At 39.8% G+C, this 19,347-nt stretch overlaps 1 protein-coding gene across 1 annotated transcript in view; it reads left to right on the top strand.

Moving 5' to 3' along the window:
* Positions 1-15,275, top strand: part of KCNC2 (potassium voltage-gated channel subfamily C member 2) — a 101,619-nt gene extending 86,344 nt beyond the window's left edge. The window contains exons 3-5 of the mRNA XM_075150072.1: positions 4,766-5,696; positions 8,103-8,270; positions 14,155-15,275. Coding sequence (XP_075006173.1) covers positions 4,766-5,696; positions 8,103-8,270; positions 14,155-14,264 — 1,209 coding nt within the window. The 3' untranslated portion in view covers positions 14,265-15,275. The remainder of the gene's footprint in view (positions 1-4,765; positions 5,697-8,102; positions 8,271-14,154) is intronic.
* The last annotated feature ends 4,072 nt before the right edge of the window (positions 15,276-19,347 follow it).

Here is a 19,347-nt window from a genome sequence, read left to right as displayed (position 1 = left end):
CAAGCCATGTGCTTGGGCCACAATCTTTGGTTTAAAAAAGGGGGTCAATGGAGCAGTTTTGCTGTATACCAAGGCTGAATTTGTCTTGCAACTAGTCAAAACCTAAGTTATCAGAACTTCTCACAGTGAAAGGTTGCTAATGATTCAAGCAAAAAATTGTCTCTTGCTGTGACCTTTCTGAAATGATGATTAGGCTAACTCCTTTTAGATTTGTGTGCTTCATAAAAGAAAAAAACAACCAAAAAGTTTTGTGTGGTACCCCAATTATTGTAGACATTAATAGGACTGGAACAGAACTTGGTTGGTCCCATGCACCAGAGAATCTGGGAGTTTGGATCTGTACTGACTTCGTCTGAAACGTGGTGCTTGCCCACATGAACAAAAATGGATGTGTTTTTAGAGGCTCATTACCTTCAAAATAAGAGAAGATGGAATAAGGTTGAAGCAGAAGGAAAGCATAAAGTGAGGATAGCACATAACTTAATTTCATTTCTGTCATTACAACTGTTTGTGAAAAACATGCTAGAGTCTTTTCAACACATTGCCTAGTATCATGTAATATAATACTAAGGAATTATCTTTGTTAATGTAAAGTAAATCCCTAAGCATTTTTCTTTGATTGATGAAATGTTCCTTCTTGCGTTGGCCATTGCATTTTCTTCTTGCATGTTCTCTGAACCCTCTGACTATTGCAATAATATTGTAGGTCTTCTTGTGTATGAGGTTTCATCATGCTAGTGCTGTGCAAGCTCTGTCCAGAATGCCCCGATCCAAGGATTTTACAGTTTAAAACAAAATGCAACAAGAGATAAAAGGAATGAGTGTCTTTGCTCAAAATCAGTAATATATATGCTATTGTGTGCATGGTGAAATGTCTACATCTGCTGTGAATGGAAGTTGCGGGATTATCAAGAAATCTGTCACCAGATTAATAGTGTTTTCTTGCCTTTGTTTGTTCTAACTTCTGAAAGATGGTTGCCTTCAGGATAACAGAGTAGGATACTCAGTGGATTTTGGAAATGACTGAATGTCTTTTTCCTTTAGGGATAATAAAGTGCCGTTGAATTAATGTAGGTGCACAGTTAAAAATTTCGATCTGTTTTGCTAAGTGCTGAGTGCCAACTGCACTGTGGCCTTTCACAGTGTCAATGTTGAGCAAAACAGTAATAAATAGCTTGTCAGGCACTTCTACCTGTAGTTAATCCCTTGGTATTTGGCATTTTTTTAGAAAGGATCTGAACCAGAATGGACTCTCTTTCTGAAATACAGCCCAGAAACAGGTGCTAATTATTTACTTGCTATTAGATTCAGTTGTCAGATTCACTGTTGAATGCACAGTTAATCCTTATTATATCTGAGTTGGTAAATTTCAGTTTGGCTAGGTTGAATGTAATTTTCTGTTGTTGTCAGACAAAAAATATTCAGAGTTGTCTGAAATCACCAATGTTGCTGCTAAAGAGGTTGCCCAATATTTTATCTATTAAAAGTTCCCACCCAGATTGTAAACTACAGTGCTGACTTAGCTTTGGTGATCCTTAACCTCCACAGATTTGTTTGCTTCTTCTCTCCTTCACTGTGTAGAAAGATGCTGGAGGATGCTCTAGGAGCCTCCCAAGGGTCATTCTTAGCCTACCGGTGGCTTAGAGCCTGTTAAATTCTCTATCCATGTTATGGAGAAGTTTTGCAAAGATCTGCTGAGATTAATTCACTTAAGTTATATAAATCTGCTTGTATTTGCTGACTCTAGTTGTCTCACACAAGGCTGAGGCTTTTTTGTGTATGTTGGTGTCAGGTGCCAGGAATAAATGAGCTATGAATATGCAGCAATTTTGTAGTTGTGCTGGTTTTGGCTGGGATAGAGTTAATTTTCTTGGTAGTAGCTAGTATGGGGCTATGTTTTGGATTTGTGTTAAAAAGAGTGTTGATAACACAGAGATGTTTTCGTTACTGCTGACCAGTGCTTACACAGAGTCAAGGCCTTTTCTGCTTCTCACACCACCCCACCAGCGAGTGGGCTGGGGGTGCACAAGAAGTTTGAGGGGTCAGCGCCGGGACTGCTGACCCCAACTGACCAAAGGGATATTCCATACCATATGACGTCATGCTCAGCATATAAAGCTGGGGGAAGAAGAAGGAAGGGGGGAGGACGTTCGGAACGATGCCATTTGTCTTTCCAAGTAACCGTTACGCGTGATGGAGCCCTGCTTCCCTGGGGATGGCTGAACACCTGCCTGCGATGGGAAGCAGTGAATGAATTCCTTGTTTTGCTTTGCTTGCATGCGGGGCTTTTGCTTTCCTTATTAAGCTGTCTTTATCTCAACCCACGAGTTTTCTCACTTTTACCCTTCTGATTCTCTCCCCCATCCCACCCGGGGGCAGTGAGCGAGCGGCTGGGTGGGGCTGAGTTGCCGGCTGGGGTTAAACCACGACAGTAGTTAAGGCAAAGGCAGAAAAGCCTGTTCGGTAAAAATCAGCCGGACAGTGTAAGATTGTTTGCTTAGCTTGTGACTAGAAGTTCAGACTGGATGATAAGTATTCAGTTCAGTCCCTGAGTCAGTCCTTTCTGAAAGGTAACAGATTTAGAGCGTTTGTAATTGAAGGGCTTGGTGTAATAACTTTGTTTCATTGATTGAGGAAAGAAAGCCATAAACAAGCTGCAAATCTCTGATACAGGTAGATATATGGGGTTTTTTGATAGATAGATGTATCTTGTGATTCTGAATACAATAAATTTGCCAGGCCTGCATTGCAAATTTAAACTTGTTTCTCAGAATAAAATCAATTCTCTCTACCAGTTGTAGAGACAACATTTTGTTGTCTAACTAACATTCTGTGTTAGAAAAATGCAACCACTCAGTATTGTACCAGCCCAAATGAACTCCTGTGACACACAGTACTAAATCTGAGCGCTAATACTAAATTCAGTGATTGATACCTGAAGTACAGAAAATCAGTTTTGCTGCGATGTTGCAGCCTGGATTAAAGTGACATAACAGAGGCATTCTTGCTTATGGCTGCTGTTCTGTCTCCCTTGTAACTGGATTTTTTTCAATGAGATTCAAGATTTTGGTGTGGTAACATACCAGTATCCTGCTGCCACATTTTCTCTTGCCTGTACCACTGGAACCCGGACTGTAAACTGCTTTTTCCAGTAGGGTGGTAGTAGAGAATATGGTATTTTTTTCTACTTGCTGGGCTTCTTTAAGGTACTCGGTTTGACGTTGGGAATTAATGGATTAAAAGAGTGATACCCTGAGTGATTTGTAAGTAGTATTAAGGGAAACATAAAATACATTAATTTTATTTACTAAAATAAATAATATTAAAAAGGATGAAGAGCCTGCCTCAAGCTCTGAGATCCCTATCATATATTTTTGTTTTACTAGCAAGTAACACTTTAAAATTATAAAAATCCAAAGCCAAAAGAGTTGGTCATTTGCTGCCATTTTGAAAGAAATAAGTTTCTTGATATTACGCAATGGTAAAATTTCGAGCTGCTAGATATGTGAGGAAGCACATAGGCACTAGATATTTTCAAAAACCTGTTTAGGCATCTTTTTGTCTCTTTGGGCATAATACTGGCTATAAAACGTCTATTAAGATGAAAATCCAAAATAACAAACACATCAATAACATGTTATAAATCCTGGCTCAGGGAGGGATCTAAACACATCATCTATTCATGTACCACACCATTGCTGTTGGAGTGCTAACATGGTGGTAATGTATTGTCACTTAAAAGAAGTTAACCATTGTAGCAAAGGAACAACTACCCTCAAAACATCTATTCATTTGGTGCGTTTTTACTGGGTGTAAGAAAGTTTATCTCCCCCCTCCAGCTGTTTGGCTCAGTGTTAATTTTTATGAGATCCTGTCCTGGACGTTCTTTTTTCTTCAATGCTTGACTGTGATGACTGAGTTGAAGATCAGGCAGTATATGTTTTTTAAGTCCTCAACAATCCTCTGTGAGGGCTGTCTCCAGGTTATTTAACTGTATTTTATCTGTTCATGTGCCTCTACTAGAACTAGAGTTTCTGAACAAACTCTATTTGTTCAGATTGTCCTGGATTTGTAACTTTGATAGCAGGATTGTGGATCCTGACACACTGGCAAAGCTCTGCCACCGCAGTGAGAGAGGTTCTGCTAGGTTTACTCTTAGTCCTGCCTAAGAGTATGAGTGATGGATGGCTGCAAACATAACAGGCTGTGCAACCAACTCTACCTGTAACACGGAAGGCATTTTCTATCAGTAAATATCCTGTGTTTATGAATCATTGAAAATCCAAAGGAAACCCCGTGTTTGGATCTGTTCCTAGGACTCTCCGAGGCGCCTTTCAGGCCAGGTGTGAATTCCTGAACCATAATCACAAGACCATTAGGGTCAGACCCCTTTTCCGCTATGTGAGAGGTGGACAGCCTCAAATCTTGCTGTGGTTGGTGTGTATGGGGACTGTTTGTAAGCTACCTTGACAACTCAGTGGAATTCAGATGGTTTAGCACAGAATAAAGAATTTGTTGCCACTTTCTGAATGAGTTGTAGCCTGCCATAGTGTCCATCACCAAGACTTTTCCTGCTCCCAGACTCCTGGCCTACGTGTGAGAGCTGTCTGCTGTTCTTCTCTGGCCTAGATGCAGTTTTATGCATACGAATTTGTGAATCATTTGGGGATGAGTCAGTAAAAGATTTATAATGATCACGGACGTTGTTAGTATTAATGTGAAGAGCTGTGTGGTTTGATGTCTCTTTTCCCTCTTTTCGTTTCAGTTCATCGCCTTTGCCTCCCTATTCTTCATCCTAGTTTCAATCACAACTTTTTGCCTGGAAACGCATGAGGCTTTTAATACTATTATAAACAAAACTGAGCAGGTCGTCAACGGAACAGAAACTGTGCTGCAGTATGAAATTGAGACAGATCCTGCCCTGACGTACGTGGAAGGAGTCTGTGTGGTATGGTTTACTTTTGAATTTTTAGTACGTGTGGTTTTTTCCCCCAACAAACTTGAATTCATCAAAAACCTCTTGAATATCATTGACTTTGTGGCCATCCTGCCCTTTTACCTAGAAGTGGGCCTGAGCGGGCTCTCCTCCAAAGCTGCTAAGGACGTGCTTGGTTTCCTCAGGGTGGTAAGGTTTGTGAGGATCCTGCGAATCTTCAAGCTCACCCGGCACTTTGTGGGCCTCAGGGTGCTAGGCCACACTCTGCGAGCCAGCACCAACGAATTTTTGCTGCTGATAATATTCCTGGCACTTGGTGTTTTGATATTTGCCACCATGATCTACTACGCAGAGCGGGTGGGAGCCCAGCCTAATGACCCGTCAGCAAGTGAGCACACACAGTTCAAAAATATCCCTATCGGCTTCTGGTGGGCTGTAGTCACCATGACCACCCTGGGATATGGGGATATGTATCCACGGACTTGGTCAGGCATGCTGGTGGGGGCCCTGTGTGCGCTGGCGGGGGTGCTCACCATAGCCATGCCTGTACCTGTGATAGTTAACAATTTTGGGATGTACTACTCCCTGGCCATGGCAAAGCAGAAACTGCCGAGGAAGCGGAAGAAGCACATCCCTCCTGCTCCTCAAGCCAGCTCTCCCACCTTCTGCAAGACAGACTTGAACATGGCCTGCAATAGCACACAGGGTGACATCTGCCTGGGCAAGGACAACCAGCTGATGGAGCACAACAGATCATCAGGTAGGACCCCACTGGAAATGCATGTCCTCTGAAAACACTTTATAGACCAATATGTTTGGTAGGGGTCAGAAAGCAGCCAGTCTTTCTGCCAGGAGAAGACGTAGCTCCCACCCTTCTCCCCTCCAGTGTTTGCGTGTGTCAGTCCCATAGAGGCCAAAATAGGTATAGCGATGTTCTCAAACCTCTATGTAGCTGGTCTATACAGTTTTGCTTGCTCTGTTGAGAATGCTTTCCTGCTGATGATATCAACCTTTTCTTTTGCCTGTTGTTTGTTGCGTCGTATGGTTGTTTCTTGTTTTTCTGCATGACTGTGACTATTTGAGCAGCCACCGTGTCCCACCCTGTTGGACTCCATGGTGTTTTGCCTCAGTGTCTGTCTCTTGTGTCAGCTTTGCCTGTGCCACATCGTGGCCTGTTAAGCAAGATCCTACAAAGAAGCAGTCATTTAAAAGGAGCAGGTGCTTTACATCAAAAGCCCAGCACTCAAAGGAAATAAGAAGAAATTCTCTTTCTAGCTTTCTTTCCATTTGGCATTCTGCTTCCCTGGCTAGAAGCACCTCCTTCATCTGTGTTAGATGAGACATTGCATGATATTTACTATTAATTGAATGATAATAGCATAGCTGATGTAAAGTTTGTCAAGAAAAATGAAAATGACAGCCCCTAGCAACATCATCATTATTAGTGTTGATTTTTATGATTTATATTACCTTATTTGTTAGAGTTCCAAATGATGGGTGAGGAGTATTTTGTGCTAATCACTGTGAAAATGCATATAAAATGACAGCCTCTGCCCCTTGAAGCCACCGCCCCATATTCCATATATCTTCAAATTAAAGAGTAGACTTTATCTCTCAGTATAATTAAAACAAATTTTTTAGCAGCAAGGATTTTTTTGTTTGTTTCTTGAATGTATTTATTCTTAAGCCAAGCAGAATCTGATGACAAAGCTCACATACCAGTCATTAGACTCCTGTTGGAAAGCTACTAAAGAATAATAAGAGCAAAACCACTCATGACTGGTGTCATTCAGTAATTGAAATTTATTTTTTAAAAAGAAGAGTCTGGAAAATCGGTCTCTGAACAATATCTGTCTTTGGTCTGTTGCTCTGTTACTGAATAGCATTTATGTTCAAAGAAGCTTGGTTTCAGTCTCCAAGTGAGTGTTCACAGACAAAGTTAACACAGCTTTTTGAACATCCTAAATATATTTAAGAGGATGGAAATCCTTGAAAGGACTCACACTGAGGACGGAATATAGTTAGTTTTACAGTGCTTTGACTGATACCACTTTCAGACAACATCTTTAAAGTGTTAATGATAACAGCTTTTTCGTGCCCTCAGGTGCTACTGAAGGTATTCCGGAATGGAGGAGGCTCAGTGTGATCAGAGCAAAGAGACACTTTTCTGTGTCTGCAGCTTTATTTACAGGGTGTTATAATCCTTGAAGTTAGAGAGGAAGCAGATATGCAAAAAAGAGCCATTTTAAAGTGTTAACTTTCTCTTCGGTAGTGCCACTGCTCACATCGTGCACTGTAACTTTATTTCTGGTAGAGAATGCTTTTAGAGTCACTAGGAATTCTGTGCAAAACTTCGAGGCTGAATACAGCCCTTTGCATTACCAGTTCAGAAAAACACATGCTCAGGTTTAAATGCAAAGGTAAAGCTGAAGTCAGTAATATGCCATTACCTGTTATGTAGTATACTGAGCAGGGATTTTTTTTCTTGAAGTGTGGCCTGAATTTGAAATAGTAGATAATTTTAAGAGAGAGTCCTTTGGGAGTGCCAAATCAGGAGAGGTAAGAGTTTCGCTGTTTGACTAAATAAACTACAGAGACCAAAGACAGCATTTAATGTTGGGTACTTATGATGACAAGCAGTGCAAGTATAGAAATGAAAGCTAAGTGTGTTATTAAACAGGTTTTAGTGCCAAATGTTGAAAATTTGACCCTCCTGGGGGAGGGGTTGTCTTTAAAATATGCTAAACAACATATTCTAAGCAAAGATGACTAACATGACCTCCTGTTTAGCAAAAAGGATAGCCAAAATAGTAAATACATGTTTGAAATATCCAAGACTGACTTTACTGTGAAAAGTTACAGTCCATAATAGACAACTAACTGAGCCTTGATTTGATTATTTGTTATTTCATGTTTAGTTTAGTATAACTTTCTGTGAGACTTAAAAGAACAGGAAAGTCAAAAGATCATTTGTTCTTGAATAAAAAATATACTTTTTGCCATTTTGTACTGATTAATGGTGAATTGCAATCTTGTTTTCTTCTAATGATTTACCTTTTAACTATTTTTTGAGTGATGGGAATATCCGGCATTCAGCATATGCTCTTTGTGATGTCTCATTTCCTCATTCATTATTGTCTGTAAATGGGCATGGTGCTTTAACCAGTGTTATCAGGTGAAGACAGTGCAGGAAGTGAGCAGCCACTCTCACCTGGTGAAAGGCTCCCTCCCATCAGACGCTCTAGTACAAGAGACAAAAACAGAAGAGGGGGAACATGTTTCCTACTGACGACAGGTGATTACACGTGTGCTACTGATGGAGGGATCAGGAAAGGTATGGACTTCTTTCATTAGATCATAAAAGGTTACTCAGCAATGTGCTTGTGAAAAGCAATCTTAGAGTAAAATGATGTGCACAATGCTCTTAGAGGAAAGACTGTACTCACAATGTATCTTTTTTCTTTATTCCTAGTCATTCTTTTCCTGCTTTCCTTTTAGAAACACTCATCTCCTTTAGTCTTCCCAAAATGTGCTTGATGTTGGACCCTCATTTCACTTGTGTCTTCATTTGTCTGTTATCTTTAATGGAAAAACCTGCAATTCAGACCTTGCTCATTCAACCACTCATCACTCAATACCATTTGTCATTCTAAAACACAAATTAATTAATTAATAACTTTGGTCTGCACTTAATAACTTAGTAAAAATTACAGCTGAATAAATTACACTTAAAAGGTTGAAACGTCAGAAGTAACTGTTCTGAGTACAACAAAAGCATATCATATGAGATGCTATTTAGATTTCTTTCAAAGAAAAGTTTGAGTTTATAATGCCACAAAATGTTTCCTCTTTGTAATACACCACTGATGCTAAAACGTGACTGTCTACCCCAACCAGAATTCAACTACAGTAAGCAATGTTTGATCTTGCAAGGTGCTCAAAATGCTTTTCTAGTTACTCAGCCTCTTCAAATCTGATTACTCACTGTTCAGTAGGATTGGGTTCCCCAGGCAGAGTTTGCAAAACCTTCTGTCCTTATATGTGTCACCCACGTGACTGATGGTGCGGCTGTGGCTGCAAACCTGACCTCAGAGCATAGCCCCAAAATCAGCAATGCCAGTGGTGGTCTTGCCATTTCCTTAGATAAGAATTGCTTTGGTTTCTTGGCAAATTGTATCATTCCAACTGGTTTCACGTTCCTGAGTGCTGATGTGCCATTGTTCACCTCAGAGTTCACCTGCAGTAGCCATGTGGCACTGGACAAACACTTTTGGCTGAGATTTTTCTGCCTTTTTTTCCTATACAGGAAACATAGCTTTTCTTCCTTTTTTTCCTATACAGGAAACATAGCTGTCCCAGCCAGCCATAGACCCTAAAGGAATTCTCTTGAGTTATTCTACAAATGCTCTTTTTACATTTCAAAAGCATGAGCTCAGTAGGTTAAACCTGTGAAGGCAGATATGCGACTAGAGTCCGACGTATATGGTATTTGTAAAGAGTATGATTGTCTCCATGCTCCTGCGTTTTACATATTCCTATATATAATGTTTAGATTAAATGGGACTCCATTGCAAACATGTTTTTGCACAGATTTAGGAGGCTTTCCACTGACGATGTATCTCGCACTGTCTTCTCAACAACTAGGATTATTAAAAATATCTCTAATGATAAAAGTCCAGTCTTTGAGGAAGTCAGGAACACCTGAATAAGGCAGATTGACATGTCATCTTGCAAGATAGGGTTCTTGACTTCTTTTAGGAATGTTAGCATAAACATTTGAGTGCTGTTCACTTGGCAGTAACCATAATTAGAGCAGATCAGAAGTAATAAAAGAAGTTATCCATCAGCTACTAAAGACATATTCATATAACAATAAAACATATTTTATACTGGGACCATGTGAACATTTTAATTTCAAAAGAAAATTGTTTCATAGTTTTTACTAGAAAAATGGGGCTTGAGTTCAGAACTGACAGTTTCGCAATGAGAAATGTGCTCTTTGACTGGCTCTGATGATAACTTTAGTCTAGGCTGAAATGTTTTAGCCACTGGCTTTCAAGTTTATTTTATACAGAGTAGGGAAGTTAGCTCATAAGCAGAAAACATCTACAAGTAGCATCCAAATGGTTTTGAATACTTGAATTTAATTCACACATCAAGTCTACTACTTTTTCATTTTATTTTTTCCCTTTCTTTCTTTCGGTACATCCTTCCTGTTTGGTTGGTTCCTTGGTTGGTTCTTGGTTGTGTTCAATGATTATTTATTCTGAGCTTTTTTGCATTAACATCTTATCTCCATCTCTAAGATGATACTGATTCAGAGCTGATCCAAACCCCACTAAAATACCTGGAAAGCACTGATTTTGGTTCATGCCTCTATCTCTATTCATCTTGTGTATCTGGTTTTCATTTTTTAGGAGTTCCTGTTTTCTTTATCATCTTTACCATCTTCCTCTATCAGTTCTTTGCTTTTATCATTAGAAAAGTAGCAGGAAAAATATTTTTAAAAAATACTTTCCTAGTTTCTGTGTAAAAAAAGCTACCTGATTATTTTTGGGTTTTTTTGGTGAGGTTTATGTTTACAGGGAAGGTTAAATATATACACTAGAATTGTGCTTCCCCTCGATTCCCCTTTCAAACATGATTCTTTTAATCTGTGTAAATACTGATAGAAACTCAGAAACTGGAGGCTGTTTTTGAAATGTATCAGAAGTCTGTGAAGCATCACAGTCTAGCCTGCCCTTGCAATCTGGAGATAACATTGCACAATGTTTTAGCAGACATGATGTTATGCATTTGCTTTAAGTATAGTTTTACAATATGCAATTCTCAGTAGGTAAGAAATATGTTAATTGTCGTTAGGGGAGAACCTAAGATATGATTTTTCCTGAAGATGCTAACAACTGTCTGTTAACTGTCTGTTATCTGGAGAGATGGAATTTGAGCCAGTAACTATTTCAGCAGGAAAAAAAAAAATGTCTGGTGATGTCCTGTGTAATGTTTAGCTGTATTGTCATTGACATTTTATAGTTTCTGTGGGAAAAGTCTTAGTATTTCACTGTAAGCAACTTATACCTGAATGTCTTAACCTGACAAATGCTTAGATGCATACTTGTCTCCAAGGAAATAAGTAATGCCGTTGAAATCAATGGGATTTCTCATGCTTGCAGTGAAGCATGTATCCATGTACTTGAGGAGCAAGGTCCTGTCCGGCTTCATCTTCGTTGTATTTCCTTGCTGGTATCTCTCTCCAAACCGATGGGCTGATCCTTTTCTTCATAAGTGGGCTTATTCAGGTGCTATTGGCAATACTTGAGTATGAAGACAGTGATGCAGAGAATAGCAATGCTTTTCCATCGTTTTACAGCATAGCCTCTACAAGGTGAAAACAATCTATATGTAGCAAAAAGTAGGTAGCTAGAGCTCACGGTGTATGTGAACAGAAACATCTGCAAGTGCAATGTTCCCTCCAAATTGCGAAGCATTATGTGGTTGCCTCATTTGATGACTAATTATTTACTACTTACTTATGTGGATTAATACCATTTATTTCATTTGAGTCAGCTGGAGAAGGAGCACAAATATGGTGTTTTAAATTTGCCCATCAGGAGGCATTTGCAAATATGTCAAACTCTGCTATCTTATTATACTTTAATATTAGACACAAAGTCGTAGGATTAATATTTCTGAAGACGGAGCTTCTCTCCCATATTATCATTCAGTCCTCTGCAGAAGTGATTTACACGTACTGTATGCACTTTATCTGGTTTTTATTTTGTTTTTTTTTTTAAAGAAAAAATGTCCTTTATTAGGAATTGGGTTTAGTAGAGATTATATAATTCTAACAGTTTTTATAGTCTGTCTTAATGGGTTTTTGATTATGCTTAGCCAGATAGCTCACCCAGTAACCCTATTGGGATCGTTTATCTTGCACTCTGTGCAACCCTGCTGAAGCCAATAGAGCGGCACTGAGTGCAAGACGAGATGTGGAAGAGCAGGTCAGACCTCTTGTGTGAGGGTCTGTTTAGTTTTCTGGGAAAGAATAGCTGCATTAATTTGTAAATAATTTTATGTATTAATATCTTTTGGTAGTAATGTGTCTCAGCATTGAGTTCCTTTGCAGGCAGATTCCCTCTGAGTCCCAGATAGCTCCTTGGATTACATTACATTGTATTGTTTGTCTGTGTCTATTTTTTGGCTGAATTCAACTGATGTCTGTGCATTTTCTCATACAAGGCTATGAAAAATCTCGAAGCTTAAACAACATAGCTGGCTTGACAGGCAATGCTCTGCGACTGTCTCCAGTAACATCACCCTACAGCTCACCTTGTCCTCTAAGGCGCTCTCGGTCTCCCATCCCTTCCATCTTGTAAACCAGATGGCATCAATCGGCTACATAGTATTAATTCAAATACTGTTTACCACATATTGGAAATAAATGTAGCGTTAACCATAGGCTCCACAAATATGGTATAACTCCTGCATGATATAACTGTCAGTAGTAAGAAATGCCACTTGGGTAGCTGAAGATTTTTATCTTGGCTTTTAAAGATTACCTAAGGTAGCACTTCTCCTTTTATCTACTATATTGTCCTACTTTCCTGTGGCAATAAAAGGACAGTTAGTGGACGCCATTGGCCAGTATATTCAATAAATAACCATATTTTCAGGGAGATTTACTTAAAATAATGTGCTTCCGACTAATTATCCGTCACTCCATTGAACCTCCATTTCTTGTGACTCTAATCCATTCTGAAGATGTCTGGAATCGTGTCTTGGTTGCACACAATGTGACTTGGGTCTGCTCATTTGCATGGACCATCCTGTCGCCATCACCTGACAAGCAGTGTTGCCGATCGCGGAGACCACAGAGGGCTCCAGATGTGTGTTCTCGCATTGTATCATCTTGCTGAAATGAAAGCACTGATAAACTGGTCTGCATGTGGGATTGTTTTTCTTTGTTTAACCTTTTCCTTTATTTTTTAACGATCTACTTGTTTATAAATGGCTTTATTTTGTGATTAACTTACTTCGGTACTGGATTGCTGTATCAGAGTTCTGAATGTCTCCGGTTGTTTGCACACAGATAACTGCAAAGAGGTTGTCATTACTGGTTACACGCAAGCAGAAGCCAGATCTCTTTCTTAATGGCTTGGGGAAGGCACAAAACATGCAAGAAAGGTAAACGCCATCCAGACTTGCAATTTTAAGCTAGCAAGTGCTGCTTGGTACTGTAGTCATTTCTCTACTCCAGGGTTCTTCAACATTTTCAGAAGCCGAGTACCAAGTAAAATTGAGAAGATTATTGGGGGCTTTTTTGTACCACTGTAAGAGGGTAGTAGTTCTCAAGTCGGGTTTTTGACCAGCCTTATACCTCTGGCTCATGAGCGTCAAAAATTTCTTCAGTCAATGTTTTTTGAGGTGCTTTGTCCTACATGTTGTTTGTCTGTCTGTTTTGCAACCTGTCTACTGTATTCTCCATCTGTCTCCATAAAGCACAGAGATACTGTTAAAATGCCCCCCTCTTTTAAGGTTAACTAAGGACATTTTTCTCCTTTTCTCTTTTTTTCATACGGAATATACTTATGTGTATAGATACAAATATATATATTTTTCAAATGCAAGTTAGTATCGTCTAGACTAACTCATGTAAGCACTCTGAAGATTTTTTGAGTGGGATTTAGTAGCAGCTTTACAATACTGACCGGTTGCCTATTGCATCAATCTTCCTCCTAGCAACCAGCATTCATTACAGTTTTGAAACTGTATCTCCTCTAGTGGCTTTTTCATTCAATATTAACCTCTGTTTATGCAACAGGACAAATGCAATGGCAGATTTGATATTTTGGCCTGGTGAGGAAAAATTACCCTAAACCATAGAGTTTTAGAACTACATGGGGAAGACCATAACAACCCAAATCTTAACAGATCCTTGAGATTGTTGAATAATCCCTGATTGTCATGTTTTATTTTTTGTTAGGAAAAGAAATATAACTTATTGTTGACCATGTAACATGTTCTTCTGTATATAGCCTAGCCCAATAGCATGACCTGCATGTCAGAATTCTTGTACAATAATGTATTTATCGAAGTATACATTTCTGATATTTAGAGATGTACATTGATTTAGTTTTGGTAAAATATTGTCAATAGAGAGATAATTGCTTTTAGCAAAGGAATTAATATAATATCTGGTGCTGCTGTTATATTAACTACAGTGTTGTACAGAATTTATCATGGATTTTTGACTGCTGAAAAAGGGACAGTGGAATTTAGCCATACCAAGGACTGTACTGGAAAGAGACTGCTGCTGCTGAATGGGCCCTGATAAACAACTCGCACCTTGAGGAGGTCACTGAGACTTTACACGTGAAGTGGAGCTTGTTAAAGAAGATTAAAGACTGCTCATAATTACTGCTGCCGGAGGAAGGGGTGACTAGTCACTGTTGATGAGTCAGCTGTAAATAAAACGTGTGTGCATGGAATATCAGTTTTTATCTATATCAAGGAAAGCTGAATTCAAGTCATCATTGCTAAGGCTCCATGCAAAGATCCACACCCCTGTGTGTATTCTTCCTGGTTCCTGCAGTAAGTTGTGCTGTGGATCATACAAAGACACACGCTTAATAACGATAGTGATGTAAACTACATCTGTCTTGACTTCTGTCATAATAATGGTATATTTTGCAAAGGTCACAAATATGAACAGAGTAGGTTTGCATAAGTCCTTGCTTTCTCAGTTTGCCATGACCTATATTTGTATGAATTCTAGTGTACATGCCAAGTCTTAAGTTTACTTTTCACTTTGATAACAGAAATGTGACTGCAGACAAACATCACCGACTTTGTTCACAGCACACAGTCTTCTTGCATTGTTACCTCAAACTATAAGTATTATGAGAAATAAAATTCTGGCAGCAAGACTATTTTGGTTTTTTTTTTCTTAATTCAAAGTGTTGCAAAACCAACATCAATAAGTATAAAAGATGTATTAAAATTATATCCTACAAATGTATATTTTACATAAAAGAGATATTCTTTGATCAGTTACTTTCTGTGATTTTTGTGGTAAATGGATCTAGCCTATTCTATGTTTATAAGGCATTGTAGTGCTACGATGTGGTAATTATGTTCTCTCCATCCCATTCAGTGGGAAATTCTCCAGAATCTGTTTTGTCACCCTGGTGTTCCAATTGTAGGGACCTGTCCCAGTTGTGAAACTCTGTATCGTGGAACTTCTGTGAACATGTCAAGGTGCATGCACAATCCTGGTGGAAACCAGTGGAAATGTAATACCTGAATTGGAGAATAAAAGGCAAAAGACCTGGGGAGGAATCTGGAACATATCTTCTGAAGTGGCTCATGCGCTTTCTTTAGCTGTACCGGTCCCCTGCCTGCCACTCGCCATCCCAATTCTCAAAGCAGTTTCCTGGGATACATGAGGAGCTAATTCAAAAACTAGCATGAGCTGGCTTCTAAAACAATTTAAAATCTTCCTTCTTGTTAATGACCCCACACCTCCTGTGGAAGTTGTAATTGGGCTAGATATTATCAGACTCAAGGCAGTTTTATTGCACCCCGGTGTGAAGTCAACCTAAAAAGGAGGTGATGAATGGTTGCTTAAAACTCCTAATACAATACTATTTGTGGCAACCAGTGAAATCCCAGAATACACGAGCAGTGTCTGAGAAGGGTGAGGGAGCTAGTACAGTTGTACACAGGGTCTGAGAGGCTGTTACCACAATATTTTGGAAAAGGTGCTGGAATGTAAGAAAGATTCCAGAAAACAGGATCAAGAGGTGTTCAAGTTTTGGAAAATGTGTCATAGTGACATACCACGAAAGCTTAACGTGCTGAGTTTGCCCAAAGATTAAAAGTTGTCTGTACTGTGACCTGTGAGCAATACCCACATGAAGAGGAGGTGTAGTGGTTAGCCAGGACAAGGCTCACAGCCAGCTCCAGTCACGCAGGTCTGATGCAAGCACCCAGAGAGAGGTGTCTGGCTTTCCTCAGTGCTACATGGGGACAGTGAGGAGCCCCAGATGGGATGCAGACAAGATGGTGCATTGTGTTGGGCAAGACTGTAGAAAACACTGATGGCCAGATGGTGTCTGACATCTTTTACTGTCTCTGGATGGTAAGGAGCTTAAGTCTGGATGGACCTCCACCGACACAGGACCTTGAGTCCAGAGTATCCTGATTGCAGCTACTTATTTTTTGCCTAGAGAACCAAGCCCATGTTTAAATGCTTTCTTTTAAAACACACCTGGAGGACAAGCTGATGGTGAGTCCATTAACTATTCATGTGTCTTGGGACTACGACCCAAATCTGTCTAAGAGGAAGAGTTGGCTTAAGGACCAGCCCTCAAAAACTAGCCCCCTCTGGTTCTTCCCCTGGTTCTGGGCCCAGGAAGGGGTGAAAGTGCATTTTCTTGGGAGGCAGGCCACCAAGGTTTAACTTTCTCAGACTGAGGAAGGCTTTGAACCTAGACTTCACTCTTCAGGGTAATGCAGTTCTTATGTCTCAGATGCTATGTACATTTACATTCATTTCCTCTTTTGGCCATCCTTTAAAAATAAGTAGGTACAATGATCTTTTGTAAAGGGGGTCTTCACAGTGCGATGTGCTTATGCAGAGCAGACCTATCCGAGCTCCCAGAGGCCTTCAGCCCTGCAGAAGCAAAACTGCTCCTGGAGGAAGGAGTTTTGGGTCAAGCAGGAAGATGCTGTGTGAATGTGGGTATCCTGGGGATCAAATACTCACCACGAGGTGGTTGTGGGCATTTCTGGGCCTGCTTTAAGAGTCCAAAAACTTATTTAATCCTTGTATAAGTGTCCTAGTTTTGGCTGGGATAGGGTTAAATTTCTTCCTAGTGCTGTGTTTTGGATTTAGTACGAGGAGAATGTTGATAACACACTGATGTTTTCAGTTGTTGCTAAGTGCCCTCCTAGTCCAAGGACAGCTCCCGTGCCTACTGACTGAGCTAGGTACACAAGGTGGGAGGGAACATAATCAGGACAGCCAGCCCAGCTGGCCAATGGGGTATTCCATACCATGTGACGTCATGCTCAGTATATGAACGGTAGGCGTGATCCAGGAAGTACCGATTGCTACTTGGTTATCGATCAGCGCGGGTGGTGAGCAATTGCATTGTGCATCACTCATTTTGTATATTTTATCATTATCATTATTATTATTTTCCCTCTTCTGTTCTATTAAACTGTCTTTATCTCAACCCACGAGTTTTTCTCACTCTTACCCTTCCGATTCTCTCCCCGTCCCACTGGGGGGGCGGGGGGAGTCAGTGAGCGGCTGCGTGGTATTTGGCTGCCTGCCAGATTAAACCATGGCAATAAGTAAGACTTGAGGGTTAGAAGTCAAAACTAGCTAGAGTTAAACACTCAATGAGTTTACAAGCAATGCCTCCATTAAGACAATTTACCAATGGCTGTTGCTTGTTCGCCTTTTAAAGTTGTAAAGTCAAAATGTCAAAAAAGAGCATCTTTTTGAAAGATAAACTAGTGCAGGTTGGTGCAGAGATCAAAAGCTGTGACGTACAGTGGAGGTGAGCAGATTATGAGACCTTCGGACTTTGAACGCAGTTATTGTTCTTATGGGGCCTTATTCAGCACTGAAAAATGTTGCTGTTCCAGCGAATTTTGAGACACTGTATTATGAGTGTTACAGGTGTGTACTGTAAACTGGTGCCAGAATCGCTAAGAAGCATGCAGCTAATGATAATTAATATAATGCTGTATGTCAGGGGGCTTTTCCATGTGTGAAACAATTATTGTTCCTAAAAAAAGGTCTGGATTAAATTAAAACTGTTAAAAGAGAAGGAAATTTAAGGAAGCCTCTGTTCAGATGGGTTATTGAAAACTAGAGGGGGAAGGGATCAGTCGGACATGAGCAAACTTGCCAGCATATTTAATGTGAAGATATGAATTTTAAAAGTCATGAATGAATTAACTATATGAAAGAGGAGGGCATTTTATCATCAGAATAAATCATGCATAAGTCAGATAAAGGAAATTGGAATGGAAAACTGCTACTAGAAAGAGAAAATGAATATATTAATATGCTGTAGTACAAGCAGTGGCTTGACCGATTCCATAATAGAGCCTTTGAATACTAATTGAGTGAGAAGAAATTACAAAAAAAGCAAAGGTTTCTATCAGGTTAAAGTTATCAGAAATATTAATATTTTTATATTATTTTTCCCCTGGAAATACTTGTTATTTATTTAATTTCTAAAGATACAAGTTATTTAAAAAATGGTGGTTTTTTGAAATCGAGAGTTAGCTCATGAGCAAATACTGAGATGTTAGTGTTGGATGTTGGGTACCTAGCTGGTGTGCCATTACCAGCATTTCCCTCCTACTTAACTGAATATCCCTGGGACATGTTGAAATTGCAGATGTGTCTGATTCCTGGCCCCAGAGACAGGGATCTGTCACACGCCGGCTCTGCGGGAACACCGGGGTGCACTCCAGCCAGGTGTGAGCGGTGCAGTGCTCCCGGCTCCGCAGCACAGCCAGTGGAAGCACCCCAAGCCGTGGTCTACATGCAGCTTCTCATTGCCTTCTGGCAAAATATGCGTGCTTCCCTCGCCCTCTGCAACCTCCTCCCCAAAACCCAGCCTTCTGTCGCTTGCATTTTTTTCTCGTGAGCATGTTGATGAACAGCTGACAGATTTCAGATTCATACTTTCACAGCTTCGCATTCACAGATGGCAATATTCTAGCATATTTAAAAAAAAGAAATTGGAGGTGGACACTTTTTGAAAATTTGGCAGCAAAATGTTATGCATTTCATTTAACATCTCCTGTATTATTTGCAGGTGGAAGACTGGAGATCAGGTTAAAACCAGGGCCACAGCTAGACTATACTGAAACTTTCAGGATGTGTTCATTTTATATTCTGTATCTGGTTAGAGCACCGCTGCATTTTACTATCACATGAAGCTCTCAGTTTTCTTCCCAAATGGGATTTGCAGGTAAGATGCTAGGGCAAGTCAGAGAGTATTATTTTAAGTTAAATGTTTTCTCTATAGAATGGTTGTGACTACTATAGGACTGTAAACATGAATTGTAATATGAAGAAAAAGATATTGATTGGGAAATACTGAGGCTGCAATAGATGGCTGTAATTCATCTTTGTCTTGCAGAATGGTATAGGCACCCTTTCTTTAAAACATGGAAAGCAGACAATTTTGTGTCGGCCTCCTCAGAGCAGCACTAGACCTGCATAAGATAATGAACTACCAAAAGAAGAAAGTGGAAGTTGTTTCCCTTGACCTTAAGACAGCTTATTTGCAAAAGTAGCAAGATCAGACTTATTTAAGAAGCTTGGCCTTTGCAGTGAAACAATACAAAACTCCATCAATCTGAAGAATAGTAAACCGTAGCCA

Source organism: Calonectris borealis, chromosome 1, assembly GCF_964195595.1.
Source record: "Calonectris borealis chromosome 1, bCalBor7.hap1.2, whole genome shotgun sequence".
Lineage (NCBI taxonomy): Eukaryota > Metazoa > Chordata > Aves > Procellariiformes > Procellariidae > Calonectris > Calonectris borealis.
Note: the sequence above shows the minus strand (reverse complement) of the source record. Positions and strands in the feature narration are given on the sequence as shown.